Source organism: Alternaria triticimaculans, assembly GCF_023758025.1.
Source record: "Alternaria triticimaculans strain BMP 0046 chromosome Unknown scaffold_8, whole genome shotgun sequence".
In the NCBI taxonomy this organism is placed as follows: Eukaryota; Fungi; Ascomycota; class Dothideomycetes; order Pleosporales; family Pleosporaceae; genus Alternaria; species Alternaria triticimaculans.
This window is the reverse complement of record NW_026055965.1, coordinates 14,186-38,516: the sequence shown is the minus strand read 5'-3', so window position 1 is coordinate 38,516 and position 24,331 is coordinate 14,186. Positions and strand designations below refer to the sequence as shown.

The 24,331-nt window shown below is 52.3% G+C and overlaps 10 protein-coding genes across 10 annotated transcripts; 3 read left to right on the top strand and 7 right to left on the bottom strand.

The window, feature by feature from the left end:
- Positions 1 to 310: 310 nt before the first annotated feature.
- SNF7 (ESCRT-III subunit protein snf7) lies at positions 311 to 1,096 on the top strand (the record flags this gene model as incomplete). The annotated part of the gene is made up of 3 exons (XM_049366542.1): positions 311 to 491; positions 544 to 748; positions 805 to 1,096. The coding sequence occupies 3 exons, from the start codon at positions 311 to 313 to the stop codon at positions 1,094 to 1,096; spliced, it is 678 nt and encodes a 225-aa protein (XP_049221248.1).
- A 796-nt stretch (positions 1,097 to 1,892) lies between these two features.
- J4E78_005926 (uncharacterized protein) lies at positions 1,893 to 5,660 on the bottom strand (the record flags this gene model as incomplete). Its single annotated transcript, XM_049366541.1, has 1 exon — positions 1,893 to 5,660. The coding sequence occupies one exon, from the start codon at positions 5,658 to 5,660 to the stop codon at positions 1,893 to 1,895; it is 3,768 nt and encodes a 1,255-aa protein (XP_049221247.1).
- An 804-nt stretch (positions 5,661 to 6,464) lies between these two features.
- On the top strand, positions 6,465 to 7,324 carry J4E78_005925 (uncharacterized protein; the record flags this gene model as incomplete). Its single annotated transcript, XM_049366540.1, has 2 exons — positions 6,465 to 6,942; positions 7,017 to 7,324. 2 exons carry the CDS (start codon positions 6,465 to 6,467, stop codon positions 7,322 to 7,324), a joined length of 786 nt encoding a protein of 261 aa, XP_049221246.1.
- Positions 7,325 to 8,791: 1,467 nt separating this feature from the next.
- J4E78_005924 (uncharacterized protein) lies at positions 8,792 to 9,535 on the top strand (the record flags this gene model as incomplete). Its single annotated transcript, XM_049366539.1, has 3 exons — positions 8,792 to 8,939; positions 8,991 to 9,098; positions 9,150 to 9,535. The coding sequence occupies 3 exons, from the start codon at positions 8,792 to 8,794 to the stop codon at positions 9,533 to 9,535; spliced, it is 642 nt and encodes a 213-aa protein (XP_049221245.1).
- Positions 9,536 to 10,367: 832 nt separating this feature from the next.
- Positions 10,368 to 11,506, bottom strand: J4E78_005923 (uncharacterized protein; the record flags this gene model as incomplete). The annotated part of the gene is made up of 3 exons (XM_049366538.1): positions 10,368 to 10,449; positions 10,505 to 11,015; positions 11,065 to 11,506. 3 exons carry the CDS (start codon positions 11,504 to 11,506, stop codon positions 10,368 to 10,370), a joined length of 1,035 nt encoding a protein of 344 aa, XP_049221244.1.
- Positions 11,507 to 11,879: 373 nt separating this feature from the next.
- J4E78_005922 (uncharacterized protein) lies at positions 11,880 to 13,006 on the bottom strand (the record flags this gene model as incomplete). The annotated part of the gene is made up of 3 exons (XM_049366537.1): positions 11,880 to 11,957; positions 12,013 to 12,518; positions 12,562 to 13,006. 3 exons carry the CDS (start codon positions 13,004 to 13,006, stop codon positions 11,880 to 11,882), a joined length of 1,029 nt encoding a protein of 342 aa, XP_049221243.1.
- Positions 13,007 to 15,510: 2,504 nt separating this feature from the next.
- On the bottom strand, positions 15,511 to 16,320 carry J4E78_005921 (uncharacterized protein; the record flags this gene model as incomplete). The annotated part of the gene is made up of 1 exon (XM_049366536.1): positions 15,511 to 16,320. One exon carries the CDS (start codon positions 16,318 to 16,320, stop codon positions 15,511 to 15,513), a length of 810 nt encoding a protein of 269 aa, XP_049221242.1.
- A 579-nt stretch (positions 16,321 to 16,899) lies between these two features.
- J4E78_005920 (uncharacterized protein) lies at positions 16,900 to 18,591 on the bottom strand (the record flags this gene model as incomplete). The annotated part of the gene is made up of 4 exons (XM_049366535.1): positions 16,900 to 17,723; positions 17,843 to 17,964; positions 18,021 to 18,346; positions 18,400 to 18,591. The coding sequence occupies 4 exons, from the start codon at positions 18,589 to 18,591 to the stop codon at positions 16,900 to 16,902; spliced, it is 1,464 nt and encodes a 487-aa protein (XP_049221241.1).
- Positions 18,592 to 19,907: 1,316 nt separating this feature from the next.
- Positions 19,908 to 20,858, bottom strand: J4E78_005919 (uncharacterized protein; the record flags this gene model as incomplete). The annotated part of the gene is made up of 2 exons (XM_049366534.1): positions 19,908 to 20,440; positions 20,495 to 20,858. The coding sequence occupies 2 exons, from the start codon at positions 20,856 to 20,858 to the stop codon at positions 19,908 to 19,910; spliced, it is 897 nt and encodes a 298-aa protein (XP_049221240.1).
- A 1,765-nt stretch (positions 20,859 to 22,623) lies between these two features.
- J4E78_005918 (uncharacterized protein) lies at positions 22,624 to 23,626 on the bottom strand (the record flags this gene model as incomplete). The annotated part of the gene is made up of 3 exons (XM_049366533.1): positions 22,624 to 22,678; positions 22,729 to 23,239; positions 23,293 to 23,626. 3 exons carry the CDS (start codon positions 23,624 to 23,626, stop codon positions 22,624 to 22,626), a joined length of 900 nt encoding a protein of 299 aa, XP_049221239.1.
- Positions 23,627 to 24,331: the final 705 nt, after the last annotated feature.

The following is a 24,331-nucleotide window of genomic DNA, read 5'->3' as shown; positions in this document are numbered from 1 at the left end:
GCACGGATGCACGTGCCATGGTTAGCGCAGACGACATCATACCCTCGTGCATCCAGGCCCGATTCATGACCAGCCAGGCACCCTTCAATCACCACCACGCCGCCGCTGCAACAACTCAACCCTCTGCGCAACGCTCGCACCTACCGTACCTCTAACATCTCTCGCATTCCCACACAGTACGTTCGAGCCATCCACCATCCCCGCAGCCCCGCCATCCCACTCTCTGATAGGCTCCGAGTCTCCTGCATCGGCGCCCGATAGGACCATACGACCGACAGTTGCTAACTAAAACCCTCAAGACAACTTCAATATGAGCGGCTGGGGCCTGGGCTGGTTTGGCGGTGGCCAGGCGAAGAAGGAGGCGCCCAAGAAGGCCATCCTCCAGCTTCGAGGCCAACTTGAGATGCTGAACAAGAGAGAGAAGCACCTGCAAAACCAGATGGATGAGCAAGATGCGCTCGCACGGAAATTTGTTTCTTCCAACAAGCAAGGTAGATTTACCTGGATTAGGCTTCCTGGCACAGTCGCTAACGCCTATGACAGCCGCGAAATCAGCGTTACGGCGAAAGAAGCAGTTCGAGCACTCACTCGAGCAGACGAGCGCACAGATTATGACCCTAGAAAAAGAGATCTACTCCATCGAGACGGCCAACATCAACAAAGAGACTATGGAAGCTATGAAGAGCGCAGGAAAGGCCATGAAGGAGATACACGCCGGCCTGACCATCGACAAAGTCGACAACGTCATGTACGCCTGTTCAACAACCAAACACCCACAGACCAACTTGCTAACAAGATGCGCAGGGAGGACCTCCGCGAACAACACGCAATCGGCGAAGAAATCAGCGAAGCCATCACCTCAGGCGTCGGCGCAAACGGCATCGACGAAGACGAGCTGGACGAAGAGCTCGCCGAGCTACAACAAGAGAAGCTCGACGAGCAAATGCTCAACACAGGCAACGTGCCCATCCACGACGCCCCCTCGTCACAGAAGCTACCGCAAGCGCCGAATACCAACATCAAGGCCCCACAGCGGGTCGAGGAGGACGACGAAGAAGAGGAGCTGCGGAAGCTACAGGCCGAGATGGCTATGTAAGCGCGCGGTGGAGGCTCACACTATCGCTATCATGCGAGCATAGCGACTGCGCGTAGCTGGGAAGGTTTTCAAGGCGTACGGCGATATCAGCAGAAGCGGCATCTTGGGCTTTAGCTTCTTCTTTCCTATATATAATCGCAGCATTTGGGTCTTGGATTTTGTGAAGAGGCACTTGCTCTACCTATGAGATCAGGCGGGATATACCTTGCAATCATACTCTACATTTGGAAATTCTGACTTGCAAACTTGCTGTGCTTTCTGGAGGCTATCCCTTTGAGCTCTCGGCATGCCGCGGCCTCTGGGAGGACACCATCAGGCAACTACTCATTTCAAATTAGGCAGCGACACTTGTAGACATAATGGACTCCCGAACGCGCGTCGAAGCCTTTATGAGGCGTCTTCAGGCTGCAGTCGAAACACTCAGGACCAACTCAACCAGGCAATTCAACACCAGGACTCCACATACCACAAAATCAGAGCAAGAAACAAGTACGCGTATATACATATTTCATTTTTTGAGACGACCCGATACCGTCGTCGTTACTGCACTATCATCTATCTACTCGAAACAGTCATGTATACCATAACGCATATATCCCATATCGACGTAAAAAAACAGTTTACGCGACGAAAAAATCCACTTTTGATAAAACCATGAACCCCCAACCAAGCTACGCTGTTCAAGGGTATCATAATCAATGAGTTGGGAGGGGCAAGCCAAAATGCTTGCCGCTTAGAAACGCCGAATGTCAAATGCTAAGGTCTGTCAAAGAGCGGAGGGCCAGAAAATGGAACACTACTCAGTCTTCTTGGGTGCGTCTTGGCTCTCCTCTGGCTTCTTCGCTTCGTCCGCGTCCGGGGTGCTGTCTGCGGTCAACTCGGTCATTGGGCGCCGCATCGGGGTGCCCGTTTGAACTGCTGGCGACCCAGGAACGGGCGTGATCGGCTCGACGCTCGGGCGATGCGAAGGCATAGCGGCGATGGGAGGCGCTGGTGCCGCAGTTGATGGTGTAGCGGCCGTAGGCGTGGATGGTGATGCGCCGGTCATATTTGGCGTAAACTTGTGCGGTTCGCTATTCTCGCGTGGCGGAGCTGGAGACGCACTGCCTGTCGGATGTGCAGCTTGGGGCGCAGGCTGGTATTGCTGAGACACGGTGTTCGCGGCAGCACCCGCAGCAGCAAAGGCCGCCGCAGTACTTGCTTCGTCTTCATCCTTGACATCAGGTGCCCTTTTGACGTACTTGTTGATGCTCTCGACTCCGCAAATGGATATGAGCAACTTACGCTCCGGTTCCGTCAGGGTCGACTCAGGTACAGTCCTGTCTACGCAAGCTCTAATCGCGTTGTCCACCTTCTTTTGCTCCTCGGGGCCTAGGCACTGCTCAAGATAAGTCTTCCTATAGGCTTCAAGCTGACGAATGAGTTCCGGATGAACTCCGATTGGGTAACGTCCAGACGGATGAGGCGCTGCAGTATCATTTGTCGAACCTTGACGCAAGGGTGGCTGGGGCGGGGGCGGGCCGTAAGGTGATGCTGAAGACTGCGGCTGCGACGCCGAAGGGGCATTCGACTGCTGGCCCTGTGGGGGATATGATGCATAGGGACGAGGCGGTGCAGGACCGTATGGGCTGGCGCCGGCATTGGCATATGGCCCACCGTAAGGGCTCGGTGCCGAGGGTCCGCTGTAAGGCGACTGTTGTGGGGCGGCCGTGGGATAGAGGACACCATATTGACCACTTGAACCAGCTGCTGAAGATGCTGGTGGAGCCTGCGGGTTAGGCTGCGGATACGGTCGTGGTGGGTTCGGGGCGGGTGGACTTCCAGCTGTATTACTACCGCCGCCCCACGGAGACGCATAAGGCGAGGGATGGGGCGCGTTCTGGGGCGTGGCCGACGCAGCTGAGTTACCTTCGTTGCGAGTCATGCTGGGTGGTAAGCGAGGCTGCGAAAGACTAGGCGGCAGTCTGGGAGGTGGCTGTGGCATCGCATGAGGCATGCCCGGGTGGTATCCGTACCCAGGCTGAGGGTACGGCTGGTAACCGTTGGGTGGCTGGTAGTAGGGTGGTCGCGGGGCATGGTTGAGCGGAGGACTGGCTTGCCTCTTCCTGCGCTCCTTTTCGATCGAAACTTCGGGATTGATCCTCCAGAGGTAGCCCTTGCCCTCTTTGTCGCCTTTCATGAACGCATCATGCTGACCGAGGTTGTGACGTACACTCGATTGCCAGCCGCTTGTCGTAGTCTTGAACTTGTACCAGGGATACTTGCGCTCTATATAAGTATAGATGGATTGAAGGTTCATCTGGCCCGTCGGGGACGACGAGATTGCCTCATGAATCAAGACGACATAGTTGGCCGTGGGGCGCTGAAGCTGTTCCTCGGAGTAGTCTTCGATGCGCATCTCAGGCGAAGGAGTTCGAGGCGGTCTGATTGGTTTCGTCTGCTTGTTGAGGCCGGACAAGCCTCCATCGCCCTGTTCTGTCGTCTCGATGACGGCGTCGTCTTCGCCGTCGCCAGCGTTCGACTCCTTGCGCTTGGGTGCCTTTGGCTTGCTGATCGGTATTGGGATATCAGCAGGGTCAATGCCAGCGGCTCTGGCCCTCTCAATATCCTTTGCTTGTTTGATAAGTTGCGAGCGCTGGCGCTTGGACATGATACCGTCCTTGGGTGGTCTGCCAGGTCCTTTGCGCTTCTCGACAACATGTCCAATCAGGTTTCGTGGCAAGTTGTGCTGGATGGCCATCTCTTCTGTAATAAGGCCATCGATATCTCCTCCGGCTTCAAGTTCGCCTTCGTGTGGCTTGCGTAGTACCGGTGCAGTATCGTTCGGCGGAGGCTTGCTTGGTTGTTCGGGCTTTGGAGCCGCGGGAATGTCCTTGACGGGCTCCTCGACTGGCGTCTCAGATTTAATAGGTGCCTTCGCGGGGGTCTTGCCTGGAGCTTTGCCCTTTTCTTTAGGCTCCTTGGGTTCCTTGGGCTTCTTGGGCTCCTCAGGTACAGCCACTTCCTTCTCTTTGGGTTCCTTCAGTTCCTTCGGTTCTCTGCGCTCTTTCTGGACCTTGGGCTCCTTCGCGGACTCCCGAATCGCCTCTTTGAGCTTCGCTGTATCCTTGACTTTGAGCTTGACTTTCTTTGTTGGCGGCTCTTCAGGCGTGAGTTCGCGGTGCTGATGCTTCCTCTTGTGCGCCTTTTTGCTCTCCTTCGAAGGAGCGGGAGGCAAGTTCTTGATTTTAAGCTTGAGACTTGTCTTCTGGCGCGGTTTCGGAGCGGGCTCCTCGTAGTCGTCCATTTCCTCGTCAGCGAGGCCATCGTCGTCGTCGCTGTCACTGACAGGATGGTGGTAGTAGACATGTCGTGGGTTGACGCTCTGCTGGTCTTCGCTCTCGGAGCTGATGTGCTCATCGCTTTCCAGTTGACCGTTTCCATTCTCGAAAGAGAAACTCATGGGGCGTGAGCCCGACTCCTGGCGGTGGCGTTGCTGCTCCGTGAGGGCAACGTCGGGGAGGAAGAAGTGTATGTTCACAGCGCCGAGCTGCAGATGATCGCCATGGTCCAAAGGTATAGTCTCTCCCCGAGGATAGAACTCGCCTTCGTGGTGCAGGCCGTTGTTGCCCAGCACTTTGATGCAGAAATGGCCTGCGTCGAAATCAAAGAAGATCTTGGCGTGCTCTCGTGATATGCCCTTGGGCCCCAGGGAGCCTGTCTTGGCCATGATCTGCTGTGGATGTATAGGTACGAACGGACAGTCGTTCGGGTCTTCGGGGACATGGCCGTCGAACTGGGCAGGCACTTCGGGGAAGGCTTGCATGATCATGTCCTGCGGCGCGCGTTCGGCAGGTTTCTCCTCGCCTGACTCGCCCGTGGGGTGTGAATTTGAGCTGAGAGAGTGCGATGCATTGCTCTGGCGACGCTGCTGGTATTCCATGGGCATCGACTCGATGGGGGCACTGAGAATGCCACCCTTCTCGGAGATGACACTGCGGGCACCACGCCGATCGCCTTTCTTCTTCTTCTTTTTGTCCTTCTTCCCGTTGACCTCATCCAAGCCATGCAGGTGTTCGTTGGCGGCCTTGACGTGACCCTTCTTGTGTAGTGCCTCGGCCTTGATGAGGCGCTTCATGTCTCTATGCGCGAGGTCGAGGTTGCGGCCCAGGGTAATCTGGTAGGTGTGCATGTAGTAGGAGCCGTCATCGAAGCGCAGACGCGCAAAGGCTGTGAGGCGCTCGTTGGTGGTGGTGGGCGGCATCATGCCGAAGGACTCCATGGGTGGATAGGCGGAATTCATGTCCATGGGCATGCCGCTCATGTCGGCGCCATTTAGGTTGTTGGACTGCGCGAAGTCGATGGGGGTGTCGAGAAGGCGCAGTCCGTTGGTGAGGTTGTTGTCCATCAGGTCGTGGTTGGCCGGTGGATTCTCGCCGCCGAGGGCAGGCATGGCCGACGCATCGCTGGTCGCGGCTGCCATGTCGGGAATGCGCTTGTCGGGAGCAGGCGAGGCAAGGGCGTCGGGGGTGTCATATTGGGGGCTGACATGGTGTAGAAGCTCGTTGGAAGGGGCTACGGCCATACTGCCGCCGCCATCTTCGTTGGGAAATGCGTAGTTGTAGGTGGAAGGGTACTGGAAGAAGTTCACGGAATGGAGGTCAAAGATGCCGTCCTCTGCACATGGTTAGCGGCGCGCTTCTTTTTCGCCCAGCAAACCGCGTCGCGGTGTCGCGCAATACATACGAGGGAAGCAATCGTTGGAGGGCGCGACAAAGCTGTAGCTGAATGCGTCTGCCGATAGGAAAGGGTCTGCGTCGTGCTGTCGCAGCGGGTTGGTGTCTTCGGAGGATGTCGGTCGAGGCTGCCCATGAGAGGCTTGCGCCGGGCCTAATCCTGCTGCACGTGGGTCTTGGCCGCCCATCTCCGCATCAAGGTCCGACGGCGCCGATGCGAACGATGAACTCAACTCTCGAGCCCGTTCCATTGATAGCTCCTCGAAATATTCTTCAAAACTGAAAGACGAGTGTCGCGATATTGGCAGATCGTCTGCTGTCTCACCTGGCGAATCCATTGTCAGTACATTTGCTCTGGGTACAGCAAGAGCGGGCGGTAGCGGTAGCGGTGCAGGCAATAGCAAGGCGAGGAGAGAGTGCACAAGAAGGGCGAGGGCACCTCTACAAGAACGACGGGAGCCTCAGATCAGGTCATCAAAGGTGAGCCCGTTCCGGCACATTTGGCCGTCACTTTTTGGTAGGGAAAGAGCCAAGCACTGAAAGTTTCCACCCAGAACCGCGACCCAGGCCAATCGCAGGACCATTAAAGTGACCCATACGTGTGGATTACCTGCCAGTCCCACCTCTGGAGCCCTGGAGGACTTGACAGTGAGATGCCCCCCAAGAAGAAAGCCCAACAAGGCGCGCCTGCCAGGCCGGCGGCGTCATCTGAACCAGCGAGACAACCCCCGAACTGGCCTGCCCTCGCTCCTCTCGTACCAGTAGAGGACCTTGCCCTGCACGAAGTGCTTCCAAAGCAGATTGTAACCATCCCCAACTTCTTCACGGCTTCGCTATGCAAAACCTACGTGTCTTTCCTCTCCTTGTTGCCATTGACGACAACGCCTGGGAAACCGAAGAAAGGCGATGCTGTGAGAGTGAACGACCGCTATCAAATCGATGACCCTGCGTTCGCTGAGCGACTATGGAACGACACAGGGCTAAGGAGGCTAGTCACCGCCGATGCGGAGGAAGGGGCGCTCGGCCTCACTGAAGCGCAGCGGAAAGAGCTGTGGGGCGGCGAGGTGGTGGGCCTCAATCCCAACATCCGTGTCTATCGGTACTCCAAAGGCCAGTTCTTCGACCAGCACTGTACGTCATGACTACTTGGTCACTCTGCCCAAGTCATCGGACCGTCGTGACGAAACCCATGCTAATGGAGCCAGATGACGATTCCAACAATGTGATTATTCAAACTCCTGGATCACCGCCTGTGTCGACGCGCACTACCTGGACCTTGCTGATTTACCTCACCTCGCCGGCCACGGGATGCGTCGGTGGAGAGACTGTCTTCTACCCGGACCCGCCCAAGAAGAAGAGCCGAGACCCTCCACCTGAGCCTTTCGTTGTCGACCTTGAAGTCGGCCTCGCGCTGCTGCATCGACACGGCCCCGACTGCATGCTGCACGAAGGCCGCGAGGTAACGAACGGAGAGAAATGGGTCATCAGAAGCGATCTATGTGTCAAGCGTTGAGTCCACATGGCTCTCCGGTACCACGATTCGTGGTCGCTTCTTCTTTCTCCATTTGTGAACACCAACATTCAGTTTTGGAAATCGACGACCACCTATGCGTGAATAAGCCATACTTACGAGGCTGCGTATATTCTGCCGAAGTCTGTCGCGTCGTGTCCTGCTGCAGCGTGTGGGTGTGTATCTTGCGTACTCACTTGCTGATGCGATAAGAGTATCCTTCTTTTACAGACTACGCTGCAGTCCTGCATTCCATATCTCTAAAACGTAAGAGATCGGAATATCAGGTTAAAATGTCTCTTAGAGAGCACGACGGGTGCACGCACGTAGGTGTAGCACAGCGTGAATGGTATCGCTATCCGTAATCCTGTCGTACACCAGCGCCGTGCAGTCGACGAAAGCGGTGGTAAATACTTACCGTGAAGTCGTACAAGACACGACATGGCTACAGCTGTCACACCATGCGGCAGGAGTTTGAACGAAGTACAACCGTGGTTCCAGTTATCGTCTGGTTCGCTTTCCATGTGTGGTATTCGCAACCTGGCATATTTCACACCCCCACAGTAGCTTACCGCACATTCCAATATTGCAGAACACCCCTTTTTTGTCTTCAGTCGCTTCACCAACCTCTTCGATACAATCTCTTTTGTTTCCTGGCTCTTCAAGCTTTCGCTTCTCATAAGACGGTCCCTTAGCAACGTCTATACATCCTCTATTCGTGTACTTCGACACAAATGAACGAGCCGGCTCCTCTCGATCCATATCGACATCTTCATCGCGGCTGATACGCTCAGCAAGCTTCCACGGGGGCTCGAAATACGAACAGAGTGGCGACGGCGCGTTCTAAAGCACGAAAGCCAACGTCGGCTGCAGTTAACAAGATACGAATGTTCATGCTCGATGTTTGGATTGGGTTTCAGCCTATCCTCGCTTGAGGCGGAAGACGAGATGGCCTCATACTCTTGGCGATTCATCGTCGGTTTCATCTCGGCGCTTTAACGCAACAGGGATTAGCTTACGGATACGCCCTTCCAACATCCCGTTTCATCGCCCTCGACTCACGCCTAAGACTTCCGATTGAGCTGCTATCGCCGGCGTCTACAATGAGTGGGGAGGGTAGGCGCCGCCAGGAACGACAGCCTCGACGTTTCGGTGTGGGCCGGCACGTTTGACATGCGAGTACATCTGTACGGAGGCCGCTGCTGCCTTTGGCTCTTCAGCTGCGCTCACTTCCGTTTCTAATATCAAATGCCACGACTGACCTGGTGTCACTTATTCTATTCGATCGACATGATGGAGCCACAACACCATTACGCAGATGTACACTCACAGGACCATCACCATGATGATGACTCGTCGACAGAGGTCGAATCCTTAGTTGGAGGAGAGAAGCAATGGGCAGCTGGCGACTATCACAGAAGAGCACCATCATCACGAAGGAACATATTGTGCCCACCGTTAGTGGCGGCGATGCGATGGGTGTTAGTGATAGGACTACAACTTGTGATCATTGGTCTATTGGCTAGAGACCAAGGCATGCTTGATTCCACAAGATGGAAGGCTCGATCAACAAGCGCAAACGATGTTGGCGGCGACATCACCGGGTGGTCACCACATAGTAAGACTTGCCGTATGAACCAGTCCTGTACATCGACTAACCGAAATACAGTTCCTACGCAGATCACCAAGTTCGAGATCAACCAGACATTCGCGCCATACAATACATCAGAGTTCTTCAAGCCAGAAGTACTTCGAGCATGGAACGAGCTATTGCCTGGTATGACTTTTTCAGGCTTCATAGTGAACACCGCACTAACGTCAAACGCAGTCGGCATGGGCTTCCAAAGCATCCCCGATCCAGAGAACTACCACGACCTTCCCACCCCCATCGTCTGGCCCAACGCCACCGTCTTCACGACATCAATGACCCACCAACTTCACTGCCTCTACGCCGTCGTTGCTGTCTATTCTGGCATGACATCCGGCCACGAGCTTGAAGAAGACCACCACTGGCATATGATCCATTGCTTCGACTACATGCGCCAAGCTATCATGTGTAGCGCAGACATGGCTCTCGAGGGATTGGAGACGACGTTCCCTGATCACAACGGCGGCAGTGATGGCTGGGATAGCAAGCATGTTTGCAAGGACCCCAAGATGGTTAGGGAACGGCTGGAGAGCGTAAGGGCGTATGATGACCAGGAGATCTTTTGAAGGGGTCATACTTCAGCACACGTCAATGGCCATGTCGTTGTCGAGTTGACCATGCATCACAATAGTCCCCCGTCAGACATGATCTTTATAACTTCATATATAATATACACTTTCTAGCACAGGCCGCCGGTATCCGAACACCTCTGTGACAACCACCAACATCTCGAAAGCCTGCCCATGAACCCATTGGATCACGCGACTAGTCCGTAAACACGTTCGACCCACGCAGGGCAGGAAAAGAAAGAGACGAAATATTTCATATCAGCACGGAAAAATAGTGAATTTACCAATAGCGCGGGAGGTACTTGCGAAATTTTCAGCCTCCAGACAATGTATCACAGCTTATCCCAGAGGTCCTTACTGTTTCCCACAACAGCCCACGTCTTTTCATGTGCCACTGGAGTACATCACGCCTACACATACTCGATCATTCCAAAGGACACTACACCCATGTATTCGTCAACACTAGCATGATAATACCCACTTTCATTGATCCATATACGAAATCTGCTTCAGCTGATGGATTCGGAAGCGGGATGTTAGTCCCATCATTGTACTTTGACTCATATCAGTAGTCTGTGTGCGTCGGTGTGATCATGCCTCTATCAAATCATACGTACAGTTCAAGTCGGGTGTGACAGCAGTGAGCAGGCACGACATCTGTAGGCCAGAAGGTAGTCAAGTCGATTTAGATAGACAAGCTATTAGATAGAGGGGTGTTGTAGATCCTGGGCTCTCTTATCTGTCTGGCATCGGAGTTTGATAAGGCTACGTCCTCTGCAACCTCAATCTTGGTACATGGCTTGATCCTTTCTACCGCTACTTTCAACTTCTACTGCCCTGACTCCCACACGTCTTCTCGAGACCGCTTGTCTAGTGTTGCAATAATGCTCAAGACCTGCACCGCCGCGAATCTACATCGGCATTAGTTAGCATTATCTTCCCGATAGCGATACCAATATCACTTACGCAGCAGTAATGGCGAAGACATCAGCCCTCCGCGCACGAGTGAAGTACATCAAGCAAACCGAAGTAAGAACATTCGACGCTGCAATAACCACCAGCTGTTCATCCAGCGACTTCGCATTGGCAAGTATGAAGATCGGGCCAACGAGTAAAACCGAAGCAACAGCACTCGTGATCCAGAACGTGAACATGTGGACTGTACTCTCCTCAATAACGACAGTTCCGAAGCGAGGGTCGACTTTCTTCCAGCGCTTACCACCAAGCTTCACGATCCAATCAATAGCTCTTGCGCCCATGTTCCGCGAGAAGGGATCCATGTCTTTTCGACCCCGGAGGACGACGAGTTCTGCGCTGTAACTGTTTGGTTGTTTATAAGAACCCCAGACGGTTCCGTCTAGACCTGCGAGGACTTTCATGTGGTCGCTTGCTAGGAAGTGCTGGATATCGTCGAGGTCGAAGGCAGTGGGTTCTTTCATGCGCTGGAGTATGGTGGACTGTTGGATGAGTGCGTCGTCTGTGATGATTGATCAGATTGCTTCCTATTTGCTTTGTTTTCCACTCACTGTATTCTTTGAGAAGACATCTGATGCGCATCACGAGGTCCCTTTGCCTCATGTCGCCGTCTCGGAGCTCGTCGTCTGTGGTGCGATCTGCGGTGTTGAGCCAATAAGCATTGTGGCTGTACCACGCTTTCTTGCCATCTGTGCTCTTCGCGTCTTCAGCCTCGGTCTCTTTCAACTGATCCTCTAGGTACGCCAGTTCGTTCTGGTAGTAGAGTAGGCTGCGCGCGTTGAGTGCGCCGAATCTTCTGAACATGCCTATCTCGGGCATGATGCCCATCCTTCCAGCGAGCTTTGGGTAGCCAGGGATGAGGTCATGGAACGGATCATGTGAGACATCTTCAGTTACAGGTAGTGTAGATTGTGGAAGATCTGGTGTCTCTTTCTCGTCTAATGTCTCAGCCGTGGAGGCTTGTGGGGGTAAAGTATGAGTAGAAGGCTTCATCGTGTTCGAGTGGCACGTAATAGATTCTCGTGGAGCTATATCAGAAACTGGCAATGAGCGCTTTAAGAACGTCTTGCCCATTGAAGTATCGTCCGTTTCGTTACGTGAACTCGACATGACTGTTTGTGTCGCAACCAGGTGAGCAAGCGCAAGGAACTCACGACGCGGACTGGCGCATGTTCACTGTCCACATCCGCGCTACCTTGCGCGTACGCGCGCGCATCATTACCTCTTCACACAGCAGCGCCGCGACTCTTGATGGCTTTTCATAGATTGTTTGAACACCTTGGTTGGAAGAAAAGATCCAGATGATATAGAACTTTTGTTCAACGCTTACAGACTGACTAAACGAGCTTCCATTGCAGTCAACAATCTACAAGGGCATGATATCTGGTTTCGGTCCCACAGGCACAATCTTCGCCTTCGTAGCGTTTGAGTAACCATCCTTGTACTTAAAGTGCATTAGCCATTGAATACCTCATCTTTTCGCACAGCCTTATACTTACTGCTTGAAAGTCCACCGTCTTCTTGAACGCACCAAAATTGGTCGTTTCGCTCTCATCCCAGTACAGCCTGCGTACCCAGTTGTGCAGCCGCGGGTACTCATAGCGAATCATCTTGAGGTTGCATTTGAAGATTGTGAAGTACGCAACATCGAATCTGATGATGGTAGTGTACAGCCGGATGTCTGCTTCAGTGATGTGATCGCCAAACAGGTATGGGCCATGGCCTGGCTGGCCAAGATGTTCTTCCAAGCGATCGAGAGATTTGAACAAGGGGTATACGTGCTCTTCGTATGCCTCCTGGGATTGGGCAAACCCAGTCTTGTACACACCGTTGTTGATGGTATCGTAAACCCACTCATTCATGGCGTCGATGTCCTTACGCAAATGCTCTGGCAGGATGGCTTTGTCGCCTTTGCTGGATTCTCGGAGCTGCTCGGGGATGAACGCATCAAACTCGGTGTAGAACATACGGATGATTTCGCTGGACTCGTTGTTCACGATTGTCTCTGTGAGCAAGTTAGCGCATGCTCTTTCCGCGCTTGCAGTCACGAGACCTGCCTTTCTTCTTGTCCCAGAGAGTCGGGACGAGGTACCGCCCTTCGTATTCCGGGTTCGCCCTTTCATACAATTGCCTCAAGTTCGTATAGCCATAGAGCGGCTCTTTCTCGAACCCAGGCTTTCCAGACATGCCCCACCCCTTCTTGTCATGGACGAGCGATAGATCCCATACGATCAATTGGATGATATCCTCTAGCCCTTTCAAGCTACGCACTAGGTTCGTGCGATGTGCCCAAGGGCAACCCATGTGAATGTAAAGCGCATATCGATCCTTTTCCGCTGGGAACTCTGAATTAGGATCAGAAGAGATGAGATTGCGGAATGCAGAGGGTTTGCGACGGAACTGGCCATCTTTCTCAGCGAAGCCGTTGGTGGCGTTCTTGGAGATGTTAGCAAATGTGGCTAACCTAGGTAGTGCGACCATGGGCATTCCCATGCTGATGACGTCGCATTTGAATAGGCATTCCAGCTTACCGATTCTGACATTTCCGTACTTTGACTTGAGCGATGCTTGAAGTGTCTCGGGATTTGGTTAGAGGAGACATATGGTTGGCATTAACGATGACGTGAGCTGACGGCACGGGAATGACAGGCGGAATCTAGCCCGGCGGGCGGTGCGCGACTTCAGCACGCGTCTCTACCTTGCTTCGTCACCATCAGTTCTACACGACAAGAATGTCGCAAAGCTCGTTGAAAGATACCGTATCTGCTGTGATTGCGTGAGTTCTCTGCCTTTACCCCTGACGCGCGCAGTGCTGGGGTACGTTAGGCAGCAGGCTACTTAGCTGAGTAGCGGCGCCGCACTACTCCCAAAACCAGTCCGTGTCGTGCATCAAGGTTCAAGATAAATACTGTAGGTCTGCTAACATTTTCACATATCTACTTTGCGTCTTTCCACCCTTATTTTCCTTCTACATAACGTTTGCCGTTCGTTGGAAGACCGCAAGATGAGCTCACCACAGAATGCCCCAGTACTAGAAGCCTGTACCTCAAGCGCGCCGGTGTCCGACTCACTGTCCAATTCTCAGCCAGACGACCACCAGGTCTCAACAATAAGCACCCCAAGCAGACACGATGAAAATCTAGAACGATGCACATTCCTCGACCTCCCAGCAGAAATCCGAAACCACATCTACGGCTACATCGTCGGCAAATTCGAGCGAAGAATAATAGATCATTGCGGGAAAGAACGATGCGTGACAACCGTCAAAGGCGTCTTTGCCCAGCTACCGAAAACAATCCGTGGTCTGCTCAATACCTGCAAAACGATATGGCTCGAGCTTCTCTCGCTACTATTCGGGTCATATACTTGGACTGCTGATCTTCTATTACGAACCTCCCCACCTGGGAAGATTCTCACACGTTCGAACGGGAGTTGGCTCCGAGAGCCAAGTACACTCTTTCATCCGACATCCAACAATATCCGCCGCGTTAATTTCCGAATCAAAGACACCGTTCCACATCCAGGGTCTTCACCGAAGCTGCTTTTGCAATACACGGTCGAAATACGTCTCAGCGAGCGCACCAGTGCTGATGCTTTCACTGCTCGGGTCTCGGGGTTCATAACGGGCGTAGGTGGAGAAAACCGGTATAATTTTAAAGCAGACAAGGGTAAAGCTCTGGAGCAGGTATTTGAGCAGAGCATCAATAGCGCTCTGCAGGATGTGGTCAAGACAAAGTTAGCGTCGAGACAGAGTAGCAGTTGCTTCACTGTGGAGGAGTGGCAGGGGCTCGTATTGCGGCTTAAAGACGCGTACATGGCGTGGATTGCAGAAGAGCAAGCATCGGAGTGAGGCACGGCTTGCGCGAAGGAGGCTTGTAGGACGATGAATTATGAAAGGAAGACTACCCTTGGTGTCTCAAAGTACCCTAACCTCTCCTCCTCGTACTTGGCCGACCCTGCATCGTCGGTATCTCTGAGATCACCTGCGCCATCAGTAGTTCCCAATCACAATACCCCAAAGGTACAAGCGACCCTTCTGCCCAGTACTTGCACTTCTCGTCCTCAGACATGGATGCCAAGACAGAAACACTTTTCTCTTCGGTCGAAAGAATAGTATCGTCTCGTTCCAGTTCCGGCTCGACTGGTCCGGGTGTATCCGCGATGTCGAGGTGCGCTACAGCATAATAACAGGACATCATATGTCGTACGCCAATAGCACAGTGCTGAAGGACGTCACCGATAGTGCAGACCGTCACGAGGCAGATACCCAGGGCGCGCCATCTCGGGCCCTGTGTATTGAGCTTGCCAGAAACACCGAGGTATGTCGTCAATATAGTAGCCAGGACAAGCGGCAGGTTCAGGATTGGCGATGATCGTAAAGGCTTTTGGCGTGCTTCTCGGACACGAATCTATATCCCCATTAGATATCGACATTGTGGCTAGGAAGAAGATTATCTTACACAGTGTTCAATAAAAGGTAAGATGTACTGGAGCGCATCCCAAGAGAAGATATACGCCATGGCTAATCGCATCCATGGACCGACAAAGTAATAGTCAGCAACATGGCTCGCGATGAATGTTCCGTACACCGCTACCATGGCGCATTTGGCGTGGTAAAAGTCGATAGCGAAGCGCGTTTGATACACCAGTATCGTAAGCAAAGCCGTGAGGAGAAAGACTGCCCACACCTCATCCTGGGTCGTCGAACGCGCCCAGAGGGGCAGAAGAAGCGCGAGTGCGAGGCGTAAGGATGGTTGAGTAGTCGAGAGCGTCATATCTTTGTGTAGTTGGTGATGGGAGCGTCGGGAGAAGTCCATGTGGTTTCATTAGTTACAGGTTGTGTGATGCAATCACGCGTTGATTGCCTTTCGCTTCCGTCATTACTATTGCCCTCTGTCCGATCACAGGGTCGTGACATACTTTCACTCTTGGTGGGTGATCTACGGTTCCTACGTGCGTTCATTGCTACCCCAAGAGCTGTAGCCTGTGAGCCGACATCATCCATATGTGACCTTCTCTGGTAATGTTCCGGCGGGCATGTGCGGCCGCTCCTCCTCCATCGCATCCGCATCCGCATATCGTGGTACATCTTGATGTGTTTGCCCAAACACCACGGGTTGTGGCTTCCCATAATGTTCCCTCGTCTCCTGCGCGAACCCTGTGTTCACATCCTCCATACCCTCTATCCTGCTGTCATGCCGGCTCGCAGTACCATGTAGACCAAATGCCACAGCATCATGGCCCTCCCACCCCTCGTTTACCATCTTCTCTACCTTCTCGATGACCATTCTACAAAGGTTTCGATGCCCTTCTTCCATCTTGCCTTTCACGAAAGGCATAAGCCACCATGCGCAGCTCACTTCCACATCTTCTACTAGCACGAACTGCGCGTCCCCGACGCCCATGCCCTCGCCCTCAACCTCGCTGCCCAGTTCGCCATTTGCAACCACCCTGTATTCAGCCCTGAGTATCACGCCCGCCGCCGCATCTGCGCGCGTCTTTATGCCCTGCCTCGTGTTCTGGTAACAGACTGGGAAAGTTATGTACTTCTTCCCGTATTGCCCGATGCCCGGGAACCAGGTTATGCACTCGCTGACGTGGTAGGTTGCGACGGGGTATTGGTCGGGCGGATACCAGTATGTGTCTTTGAGGGTTGTTTCAGCGGTGCTCGGTGCTGTCTCGTAGCCACAGCTAAGGGCTTGGAGTGTGAGGGTTGTGTCGTGGTCATGCAGCGCGGCTACGACCGAGGCGGGGGAGATGTGGCTTGGGAGATGGTGCGCGACGTGGAGGTTGTGTTTTGCGCTCATCGTGAAAGCGCGATTTCGTGGACGCGTAGGAGATCGGACTCCTTGGAATAGGATGCTTGATTACTCGTCTGATAGGGCTAAAGATAGAGAATTCGTGGTGTTTTCCAGACCGGCTGCGAATGATGGTGAACGTAACGATTAGCGACTACAATTACTAGGAGCTATACAAAGTTGGGTATCGAAGTCTTGGAAGTCAAAAAAGTAAAGAGACAATGTGCGAATGACGAGGCTGCAGGGCGGCTAGTAGTAGCTGATGCATGTTGCGTCGCTGACTGAGGCGTTGCTATCTTGGTCTGAAACAGATGAATGGGCATCACCTGCGACGCGAAGGGGTCCGGCGGTAAACGTCATCACCGTGTCGCGCTATTCCCCATATGGCAAGGATCTATTTCCATCCCACCGTCTTTTCAAGGTTGTAAGGCTTGCTCGCAAGGACAGGGAATTGAATGTTGCATTCTTACGAAGGCTTCATTAAAAGCTAGCATTGCTTTGACATCATTTGGACGAACCGTAGCAGGCTTCGATCACAAGACGCGATGCGCAAAGAACATCCCTCCACGCCTCCATCCTCCCCACTGCTCATATGGTATACCTGAACCCGGCTTGGCCTTCATTCTCGTCCATCGGCTCTCCATTAGCCCTCTGCTTATCTACCACTTTATTCTTCTTTAAGAAATACGTAGTAGTGCAGCACAGCACTAGCAGGATGTAGATCTGAAGACCAGCCGTGACCCATAGACCTGTAATGTATGTTGGAGCTTCTTCCTGGACGAAAGTCGTTGATGCAAGAATACCACCGATTGCACCGAAGCCGATCTGGAGAGCGCTTCCGACGGACCGCTTACTTTGGCCACGGATGTTGTTGCTCTGGTATGCGAGAATGGCCGGGACGTTGCCCTGGCAGCCACATACTCCTAGGAATGAGCCAAAGTACCTTGCCCCGTTGTTCTTGGCATATGCTACGATCATGAGACCGATGATGGCAAGAATCGATTGCGCAGCGATCACGGGAGCGCGAAGGCGGTATTTGTCTCCTAGCCATGCGAACCCAAAGGCTGTGAACATCGCAAACAGACTCGGAGGTGCGGATAGGGCGTTAGCCTGACCAGGCGAATAACCCATGCCGAGAAGAATGACCGGGAGGAAATAACTGAAGGCGTAGGCTGGCATGGTTGTCGACATGAACAACGTGGCATAGGCCCACAATTTGAGGTCTTTCAAGTGGTAAACAAATTTGGCCCAGGTCAATGGATCCGCTACCGAGTCTCCTCGATCGTCTTCGATACGCTGCATGATGACAGCGGCCTCAGCGGAAGTGAGAAACCCTTTCTTTTCGGCTTTATCAGGAAAGTCCAGGATGATGAACCAAGCTGCGATCGCAACAATGCAAGTCAAGATGCCCTCTGCACTAAGTGTCAGTATTGCTTGAGTAGAATCAACAAAGCTCAAGAAGCCTCAGATCGATGCGAAGTGCGATGTTGAGAGAAGACCTAGATAGCAAATGGTGGTGGTTTCTGCTTACCTATGATAAAGATCCATCTCCAGCCTCGGAGACCGCCGACACCTTCCATTTGCATGAGACCATACGCAAGGATGTTCGCGAGACCACCGATACCGACAGAGAAGAGATAGAAGCCACCCAGTCTGCATTCTTGGTAAGCCATTGCCACCATGCATTTGGTTTGATGAAGGTTGCATACCTTTTTTGTGTCTCATAGCGGCGATACCAACAAGTGATGAGATATACACATCCAGGGAAGAACCCGGCCTCGAAAGCTCCGAGTAATACACGGCATATGGCAAGTGAAATCCAGCTTTCGACGAAGCCCTGTCCGATCATGACAGCACCCCATGATACGGCGATGAAAGCTAGCCAGTTCGCGCTGCCCACCTTACGAAGGACGATATTAGACGGAAGCTCAAGCAGGAAGTATGTCGGAAAGAAGAGAACCAGGACAATGGTGTATCGATCTCCGATTTGGAGGTTGAGGTCCGGTCCCATCCCAGCAACTCGGGCGTTGGAAATCTGCCGCTGGTAAGCGTTTCGTCTAGATGCGAACAGAAGGTGTCTGAACTGACGTTTGTGCGGTCTATGAGCGCGATGGAGTACAGGGCACCCAATATAGGTAGCAGCCTCCAGTCGACTCTACGCACCAACCTCTTCTCTTCGATCTGATCGTAAGCATAGTCCGAGACGTTGTTGTCCGTCGTCGTCGGACTGATCGCTTCCTTGTGAACAGTGTCTTGCTTGTAATGGTCGTCGTTGTTCATGATGGGCAGAATATCCGGAGTTCTCTGCACCGTGAAAAAGGCTCAAGAAGACAGGGGAGGATCGTCGCAGGGACAAGAGCAGCTGCGGATCATTTCTCTTATCACGCATCCACTTATACTGGAGCGATGACGATGGAGACCGAGGCAAATTCCGGATTACAGCCAGGGCGAAGCTTCCCAAGAGCTCGGGGTGTCGTGGCTGGGCATGCCGTGCGTTCCATCTCCATCACAAACCCGGCAGACAGAAAGCCTATTGATCTTTTGGCGTCTCGCATATGGACCCAAATGGAGCGAGTAGACAAGGAACAGGGTCTAATGTGATCCTACCAAGTCATCAGAAGACCCAAGCACGAAGTGAAGAAGCCTTGGACAAGGAGAAACCTCCACGATGGGACACTGCTCCTTGCGCCATATTACCACCGAAGTGCCAACGTCGCCAGCTTTGCGACACCGCTGTCATGCCGAGAAGCCAAACGTGGGATTGTCCAATGATGCTCGTGGTCGAAGCATGAGCGCAGATCTGTCATCCAGTAATGACACCGAGAAGGTCAGTGCTCAGCTTGTCTGGGCGTGCAACGGCGGGGTGGCCAGATTGCGGGGTTGGTCTTGGGTCAGTCTTGAGGCTCTTAGCTATGTGGATGGTTTCCGAAACGCTCATCCGGGGTGCATGTCATCGGCGCGACTATAAAATGAGCTCTAGTGCTTCGCGTCGTGTTGAGTATGTCATGTAGGCGAGATCGTTAGCATTGAGTCAAAAGCGTATGAAGTGTGACAGGTTCTCGCTTCGGGCTTATGAAACGACTTTCGGTTGTGTTCAGCTATGAAGATGCTTGCGTGTGTGCCGTGCAACGATCCTAGATGGTGGGCAAGGGCGCGGTTGGTGTTCGCGCGAGATGGGATGGAAGACGCGGGGGCTTAGCGTCACTGGCGCCTTGGCGTGGAATGCTCGGATGCGGAGGCCCCTTGGACTGCCATCATCCACATTGCGAACCCATAAGCAGTGACGTTCACGGTGGAACCTGCTGCATACAAGTGCCGCGCTGTATTCTAGCAGTCGTTTCAGTCAGTCTTCGAGCCTACAGAGCTTGCTACAGACTAATCCCACGTCGCCACACACAGCCGTAACAGGCAAAGATCGCAACGCCAACAAGGTAACAGCTTCAGAACAACACTGGATTCTCCAACTCATTCTATCTCATGAGACATCCCAAACGCCTTCCAAACGTGTAGCGCCTACGTAGAAGGGCTACCACGATCAGTACTCACGAACACGACCAGTACAGCAGCGAACCTGAGATCGTCAGTCAACCACCAGCTCACTGAACGCATGGTACGTACGCAGATGTCACAGCGAAAACTTCGGCTCGCTTGGCTTCAGCGAAAAACGTCAAACAAAAGCTCATTCCAACGTTGAAAGCTGCAATCGTCCAAAGTTTCGCCTTTAACGTATCAAGCTGAATCAACACGAGGATAGATGCTATCGGCAACACTGCAGCAATCATCGAGCTGACCCATAGCGTGATCTTCACGACCTTTCTGTCGTAGTATACCTTGCCGCCGAGGTGCGAATTGTTTTTCGTGAACAGCCCGAGCCCGCACTTGAAGAGATGGATCGCCTTTTCGGAAACAATCCGAGAAAATTTGTCCGGAATCTGACGAGGATGTACACCAACCAAATCTGGAGGGTGGTTGTTGGGGTTCTTCTTTGTACCCCAGGTATGTGCATCACCACCGGTCAAGTGGTCGGGACCCATTTCCACACCGTCCAAGAAGCTTTGAAGATCGTGAAGATCAAAGCGATCTGGCGCTTTCAGCTGATGAAGAATCGAGACTTGGATGAGAGCTTTATCTGTGCGTCCCGCGATATTAGCATGAGATTTGCATCGAACAATGTTTTACTCACTGTACTGATTGAGCTTCTCATGCATTCTTCCAATCAGTATTAACTGCTCTGATTGTTCGCCATGCGGCTCTTCGAGCATACACTGATAGTCGGTTGCGTAATTCGATCTCTTGCCAGCAGTACCTTTATTGTCTTGCTGCTCAAGATAGTGTAGGTCCTTTTCCATCATACAGAGTTCGGCTTGCAGATATAGTAAATGGCGTGCATTGAGCCCATCGAATCGGCGGTATATGCCGGTTTCCGGCTTGAACGAGATGCGTTCAGATAAGCGAGGATAGCCAACAGGATGGTTTGTCCAAGCTCGTAGGTATGTTGACGCTTTCGTGGCAGTATTCTTGGTTTCGCCGGTAGCTTTCTCTATCATGTCTACGATTTTGGCCGAGTAAAGGTTGAGATCGAGGGATACTGACGCCTACAACGTTCGGCCTGCCTTGATTTATACAACGTCTTGAGGTTGTGCACCGTAGTACAATGTTACGATGTAACCGTAATCTACTGGCTCGCGAGTATCTGCCTTCCTCATGGAGTCAGCGTGCGCCTCATTTCGGCTTCACGACAGGGGCAGATGTTTGCTACGTGTCCTGAACCCTGCTCAACCGTGAGTTCTGGCTTGAGCGTGGCGCCTACATCTATCCAATCACGATAAGCACACAGAATGTACCTAAATTGTATACTACTGAGTCTTCCAAGCACTGATTTTCGCCCTAGTTCAGGTGTTGTGAACACCGAGCGCCACAACCATCTGTAGACTACCGCATTGGTATATACCTAGGTACACCTTTACCATGCACACACACAGAGACATCTGGATTAAGACAAGAGGTGTACGGTGATCTCATTACGTTTGCGGCTCGAATTCGACTTCCTAGTCTAAACTGCATTCATGCACATCTATCATTACAATCACTCTTGGTGGACGTCAACATGGTGGTGAAGCAGGAGCTGTGCGTCGTTTGGTATCAAATTCACGCGAATACATCGTAATGAACATGAATAGGTATCATCGCGTTTTCGCAGGCTTTGGCATACGTCTCGTTCAAACTTCTACGCACTGCCAACTCATGACCACGTCTAGTGGAAGGTGTATATGCAGATGAGCTGTTGTCTCATGACCGAGGGGAAACAAGCAGAACGTATATATAGCAAGTACATGGAAGTTGTTGATAACCAGTCCCATTCTTAGCAGACTGCAAAGAGCAATATTCCACCAGCGATGACATCTCACAATGCACAAGAGAGCACCACGGAGGGCCCACATCCGCACAAAGATCATGATGGCTCTCGCGAGACTGCCCACAAGCTGGATATTCCCCACAACCTTCAACAAGCTGGAAATGTAAAAGTCACCAAAGAGAATGCTCGCGATCTTGTCAGGGCACTCGGGCATGGGTGGATATGCGGTGCAGATCCAAGGACGGGTCTTGGTCCTACACATGTCAATATACCCGGAGATAACCACTCCCAAAGCGCCCCTACACCCTGTGTCAGCGTCAACTGTCAACACATTCGATGTAATCTTTGCCCAAAGGTGCGTATCTTGAACGTCGGCTACGAAGATCTTATATCATACATCGGAAATCGGGACTTTGAGGGGTGGTTTCATATTACCTGCAGGAGGTACCATAATGATAGGACCTCCGCAAAGTACTGCTTGACATGCCACCACTCCGCTGCTCATAATTTTGGATACGTGGTTGGGTATGATCCTCCCCAGGCCACGCAGTCTAGTTAGTGAAGGCTAGAATGAAAAGTAGGAGCTGGAGCAGTGCCTCGGTACATAGCAGGCAGGGCAAGTATTACTTCGAGCAATGTTGGAGCTTAAAGGCCACAGAGCCTATCATGCAACACTCTAGTATTCTCCGTAGGCTTCAATCATGAGATTCTCCACTCTTTCGTCACCGTATAAGCTAATCGTAGGCGGCAGCCTTCAGGATAGCAGAGCATTATCCATTCATTTAAATATTGTCTTCGTCTACCGTGCATATCTACTTATACAAGCACGCTTCTCTTGAAGGGTTTCGAAGTGATGCCAACGTGATATTTGCGCCAACATATGGCACGTAGCATGCATGATAGTCATCATGCGCAAGTACATGTGTCAACCCAGTGTCTGCTGCGAATACAACTTCCTACGACCCATGAACAACTGTTTGACCCACAAAAATGACCTGTATAGCCGCGAATCTATGCGCAAAGTCAGTTCATATACTGATTGGACAGCTACTTGAACTTACACTGCTATTATTGCGAAGACGTCGGTCCTTCTCGCCTCCGTGAACCATCCTAGACAGAGCGACACAATGCCGTTGAAAACAGCAATGGCGGCGAGACGATGTACCAGCGAGGGTATGTTGACAAGTGCGATGATTGCTATGACCGGGAGGATGGAAGCTATGAAGCAGGTCAACCAGAACGTGATTGTTGAGATCGTGTCGTCACGATAGAAACACATGGGGTTTTCGCTTTCCTTTCCCGGGTATAGCTTCTTGAAGAACAAAAAGACGTGTACCAGTCGATCGGAAAGCATGGTCGTGAACGTGTCGGTGCGCACTCGCGGATGCAGCGCGACCAAGCCATCGTCTGCGTGAGCAGTGGGATCATTGTATTTTCCCCAGATATTTCTGTCTGGACCAACCAACGGCAATTCCATCTCTGAGCTGGCCATGAAGCCTTGGACGTCCTTGAGGTCATAGTAGTCTGGGGGCTCGAACTGGCAGATGGCTGTCTGATAGTACAATGCCTTGTCTGTGCCGATTAGTATCACCCATCTTGGTGTCCTTATGGTCTTGAGTACTCACTGTACTCCCTAAGCTTCTCTCGAATCTTGAGGATGAGACTCAGTTGCGATGCGTCGACACCATCCCTTTCCTCTGCTGAAACTTCAAGGAAGAACCAGTCGTGAGCATACCGGGCTTTCTCCCCTTCATCGCTGTCGTGGTCTGCGACTTCCATTTCTCGTAAAGCTTCTTCCAGGTATGTTAGTTCTGCCTGCATGTATAGCAAGTTCTTCGCGTTCAGTGCACCAAAGCTACGGAAGATTGCGCTCTCGGGTCGTATGCCCATTGACCGGGCGAGCTTGGGGTAGCCTTTGACATAGCCTTGGAGTAGCTTGGATTCTGATGTCTCAGCCATTGTGATGAGAGAAATGAGGTAGAGGCGGAGAAAAGTTGCTGCGAGTGTTGGAGTTCGACAAGACCTTTCGCAGCGTCTTTATATACCCGGATAGCGGTCGTTAGCGCAATTGAATGATTGTTGGGGATTGAATCATTGGTACAATCACACCGGCGAAGTGACATACGGTAGCTTCGATTCAATATTGAGCGACTGCCGACAGCCACCAAGGGTCGTTGTCACATGTCCCGCGCTGGGGGTCGTGGGGGTCGTGGCATGGGTGGAGAGACTCCAGTGTGATAGCATGCATGCCTGGTAAATCTCTTCAGTTCTCCGTAGCCCAATGTGAAATTCTTAACAGTTCCTGATGGACACATTGGGCCTTAGACAGACATCATTCTATGTAGTCTGCTGGAGTAGCATTCTGGCCAATCTTATACCTCTAATAAGATGCTATAGTCGATCGCATGTATCCATAAAACGTCACCTATGCGAAGCTGATCCAGAGACATGAATGATACATAACCTTCCAGCTACTCCGTCGCACTCGCTTGAGGGCGCTTGATGCTAACGAAGAGGACTGGACCATACGATCTCAATAAGCTCACGTGCTACATCCATGAGACGCGATGTTTGGCCTGCGCAATCCCAATGCTCATATTGACGATATATAAGGCGTAGGGGTATGTTTTTCCATGATGAAAACTCAGCTCATCTGAGAAAGGA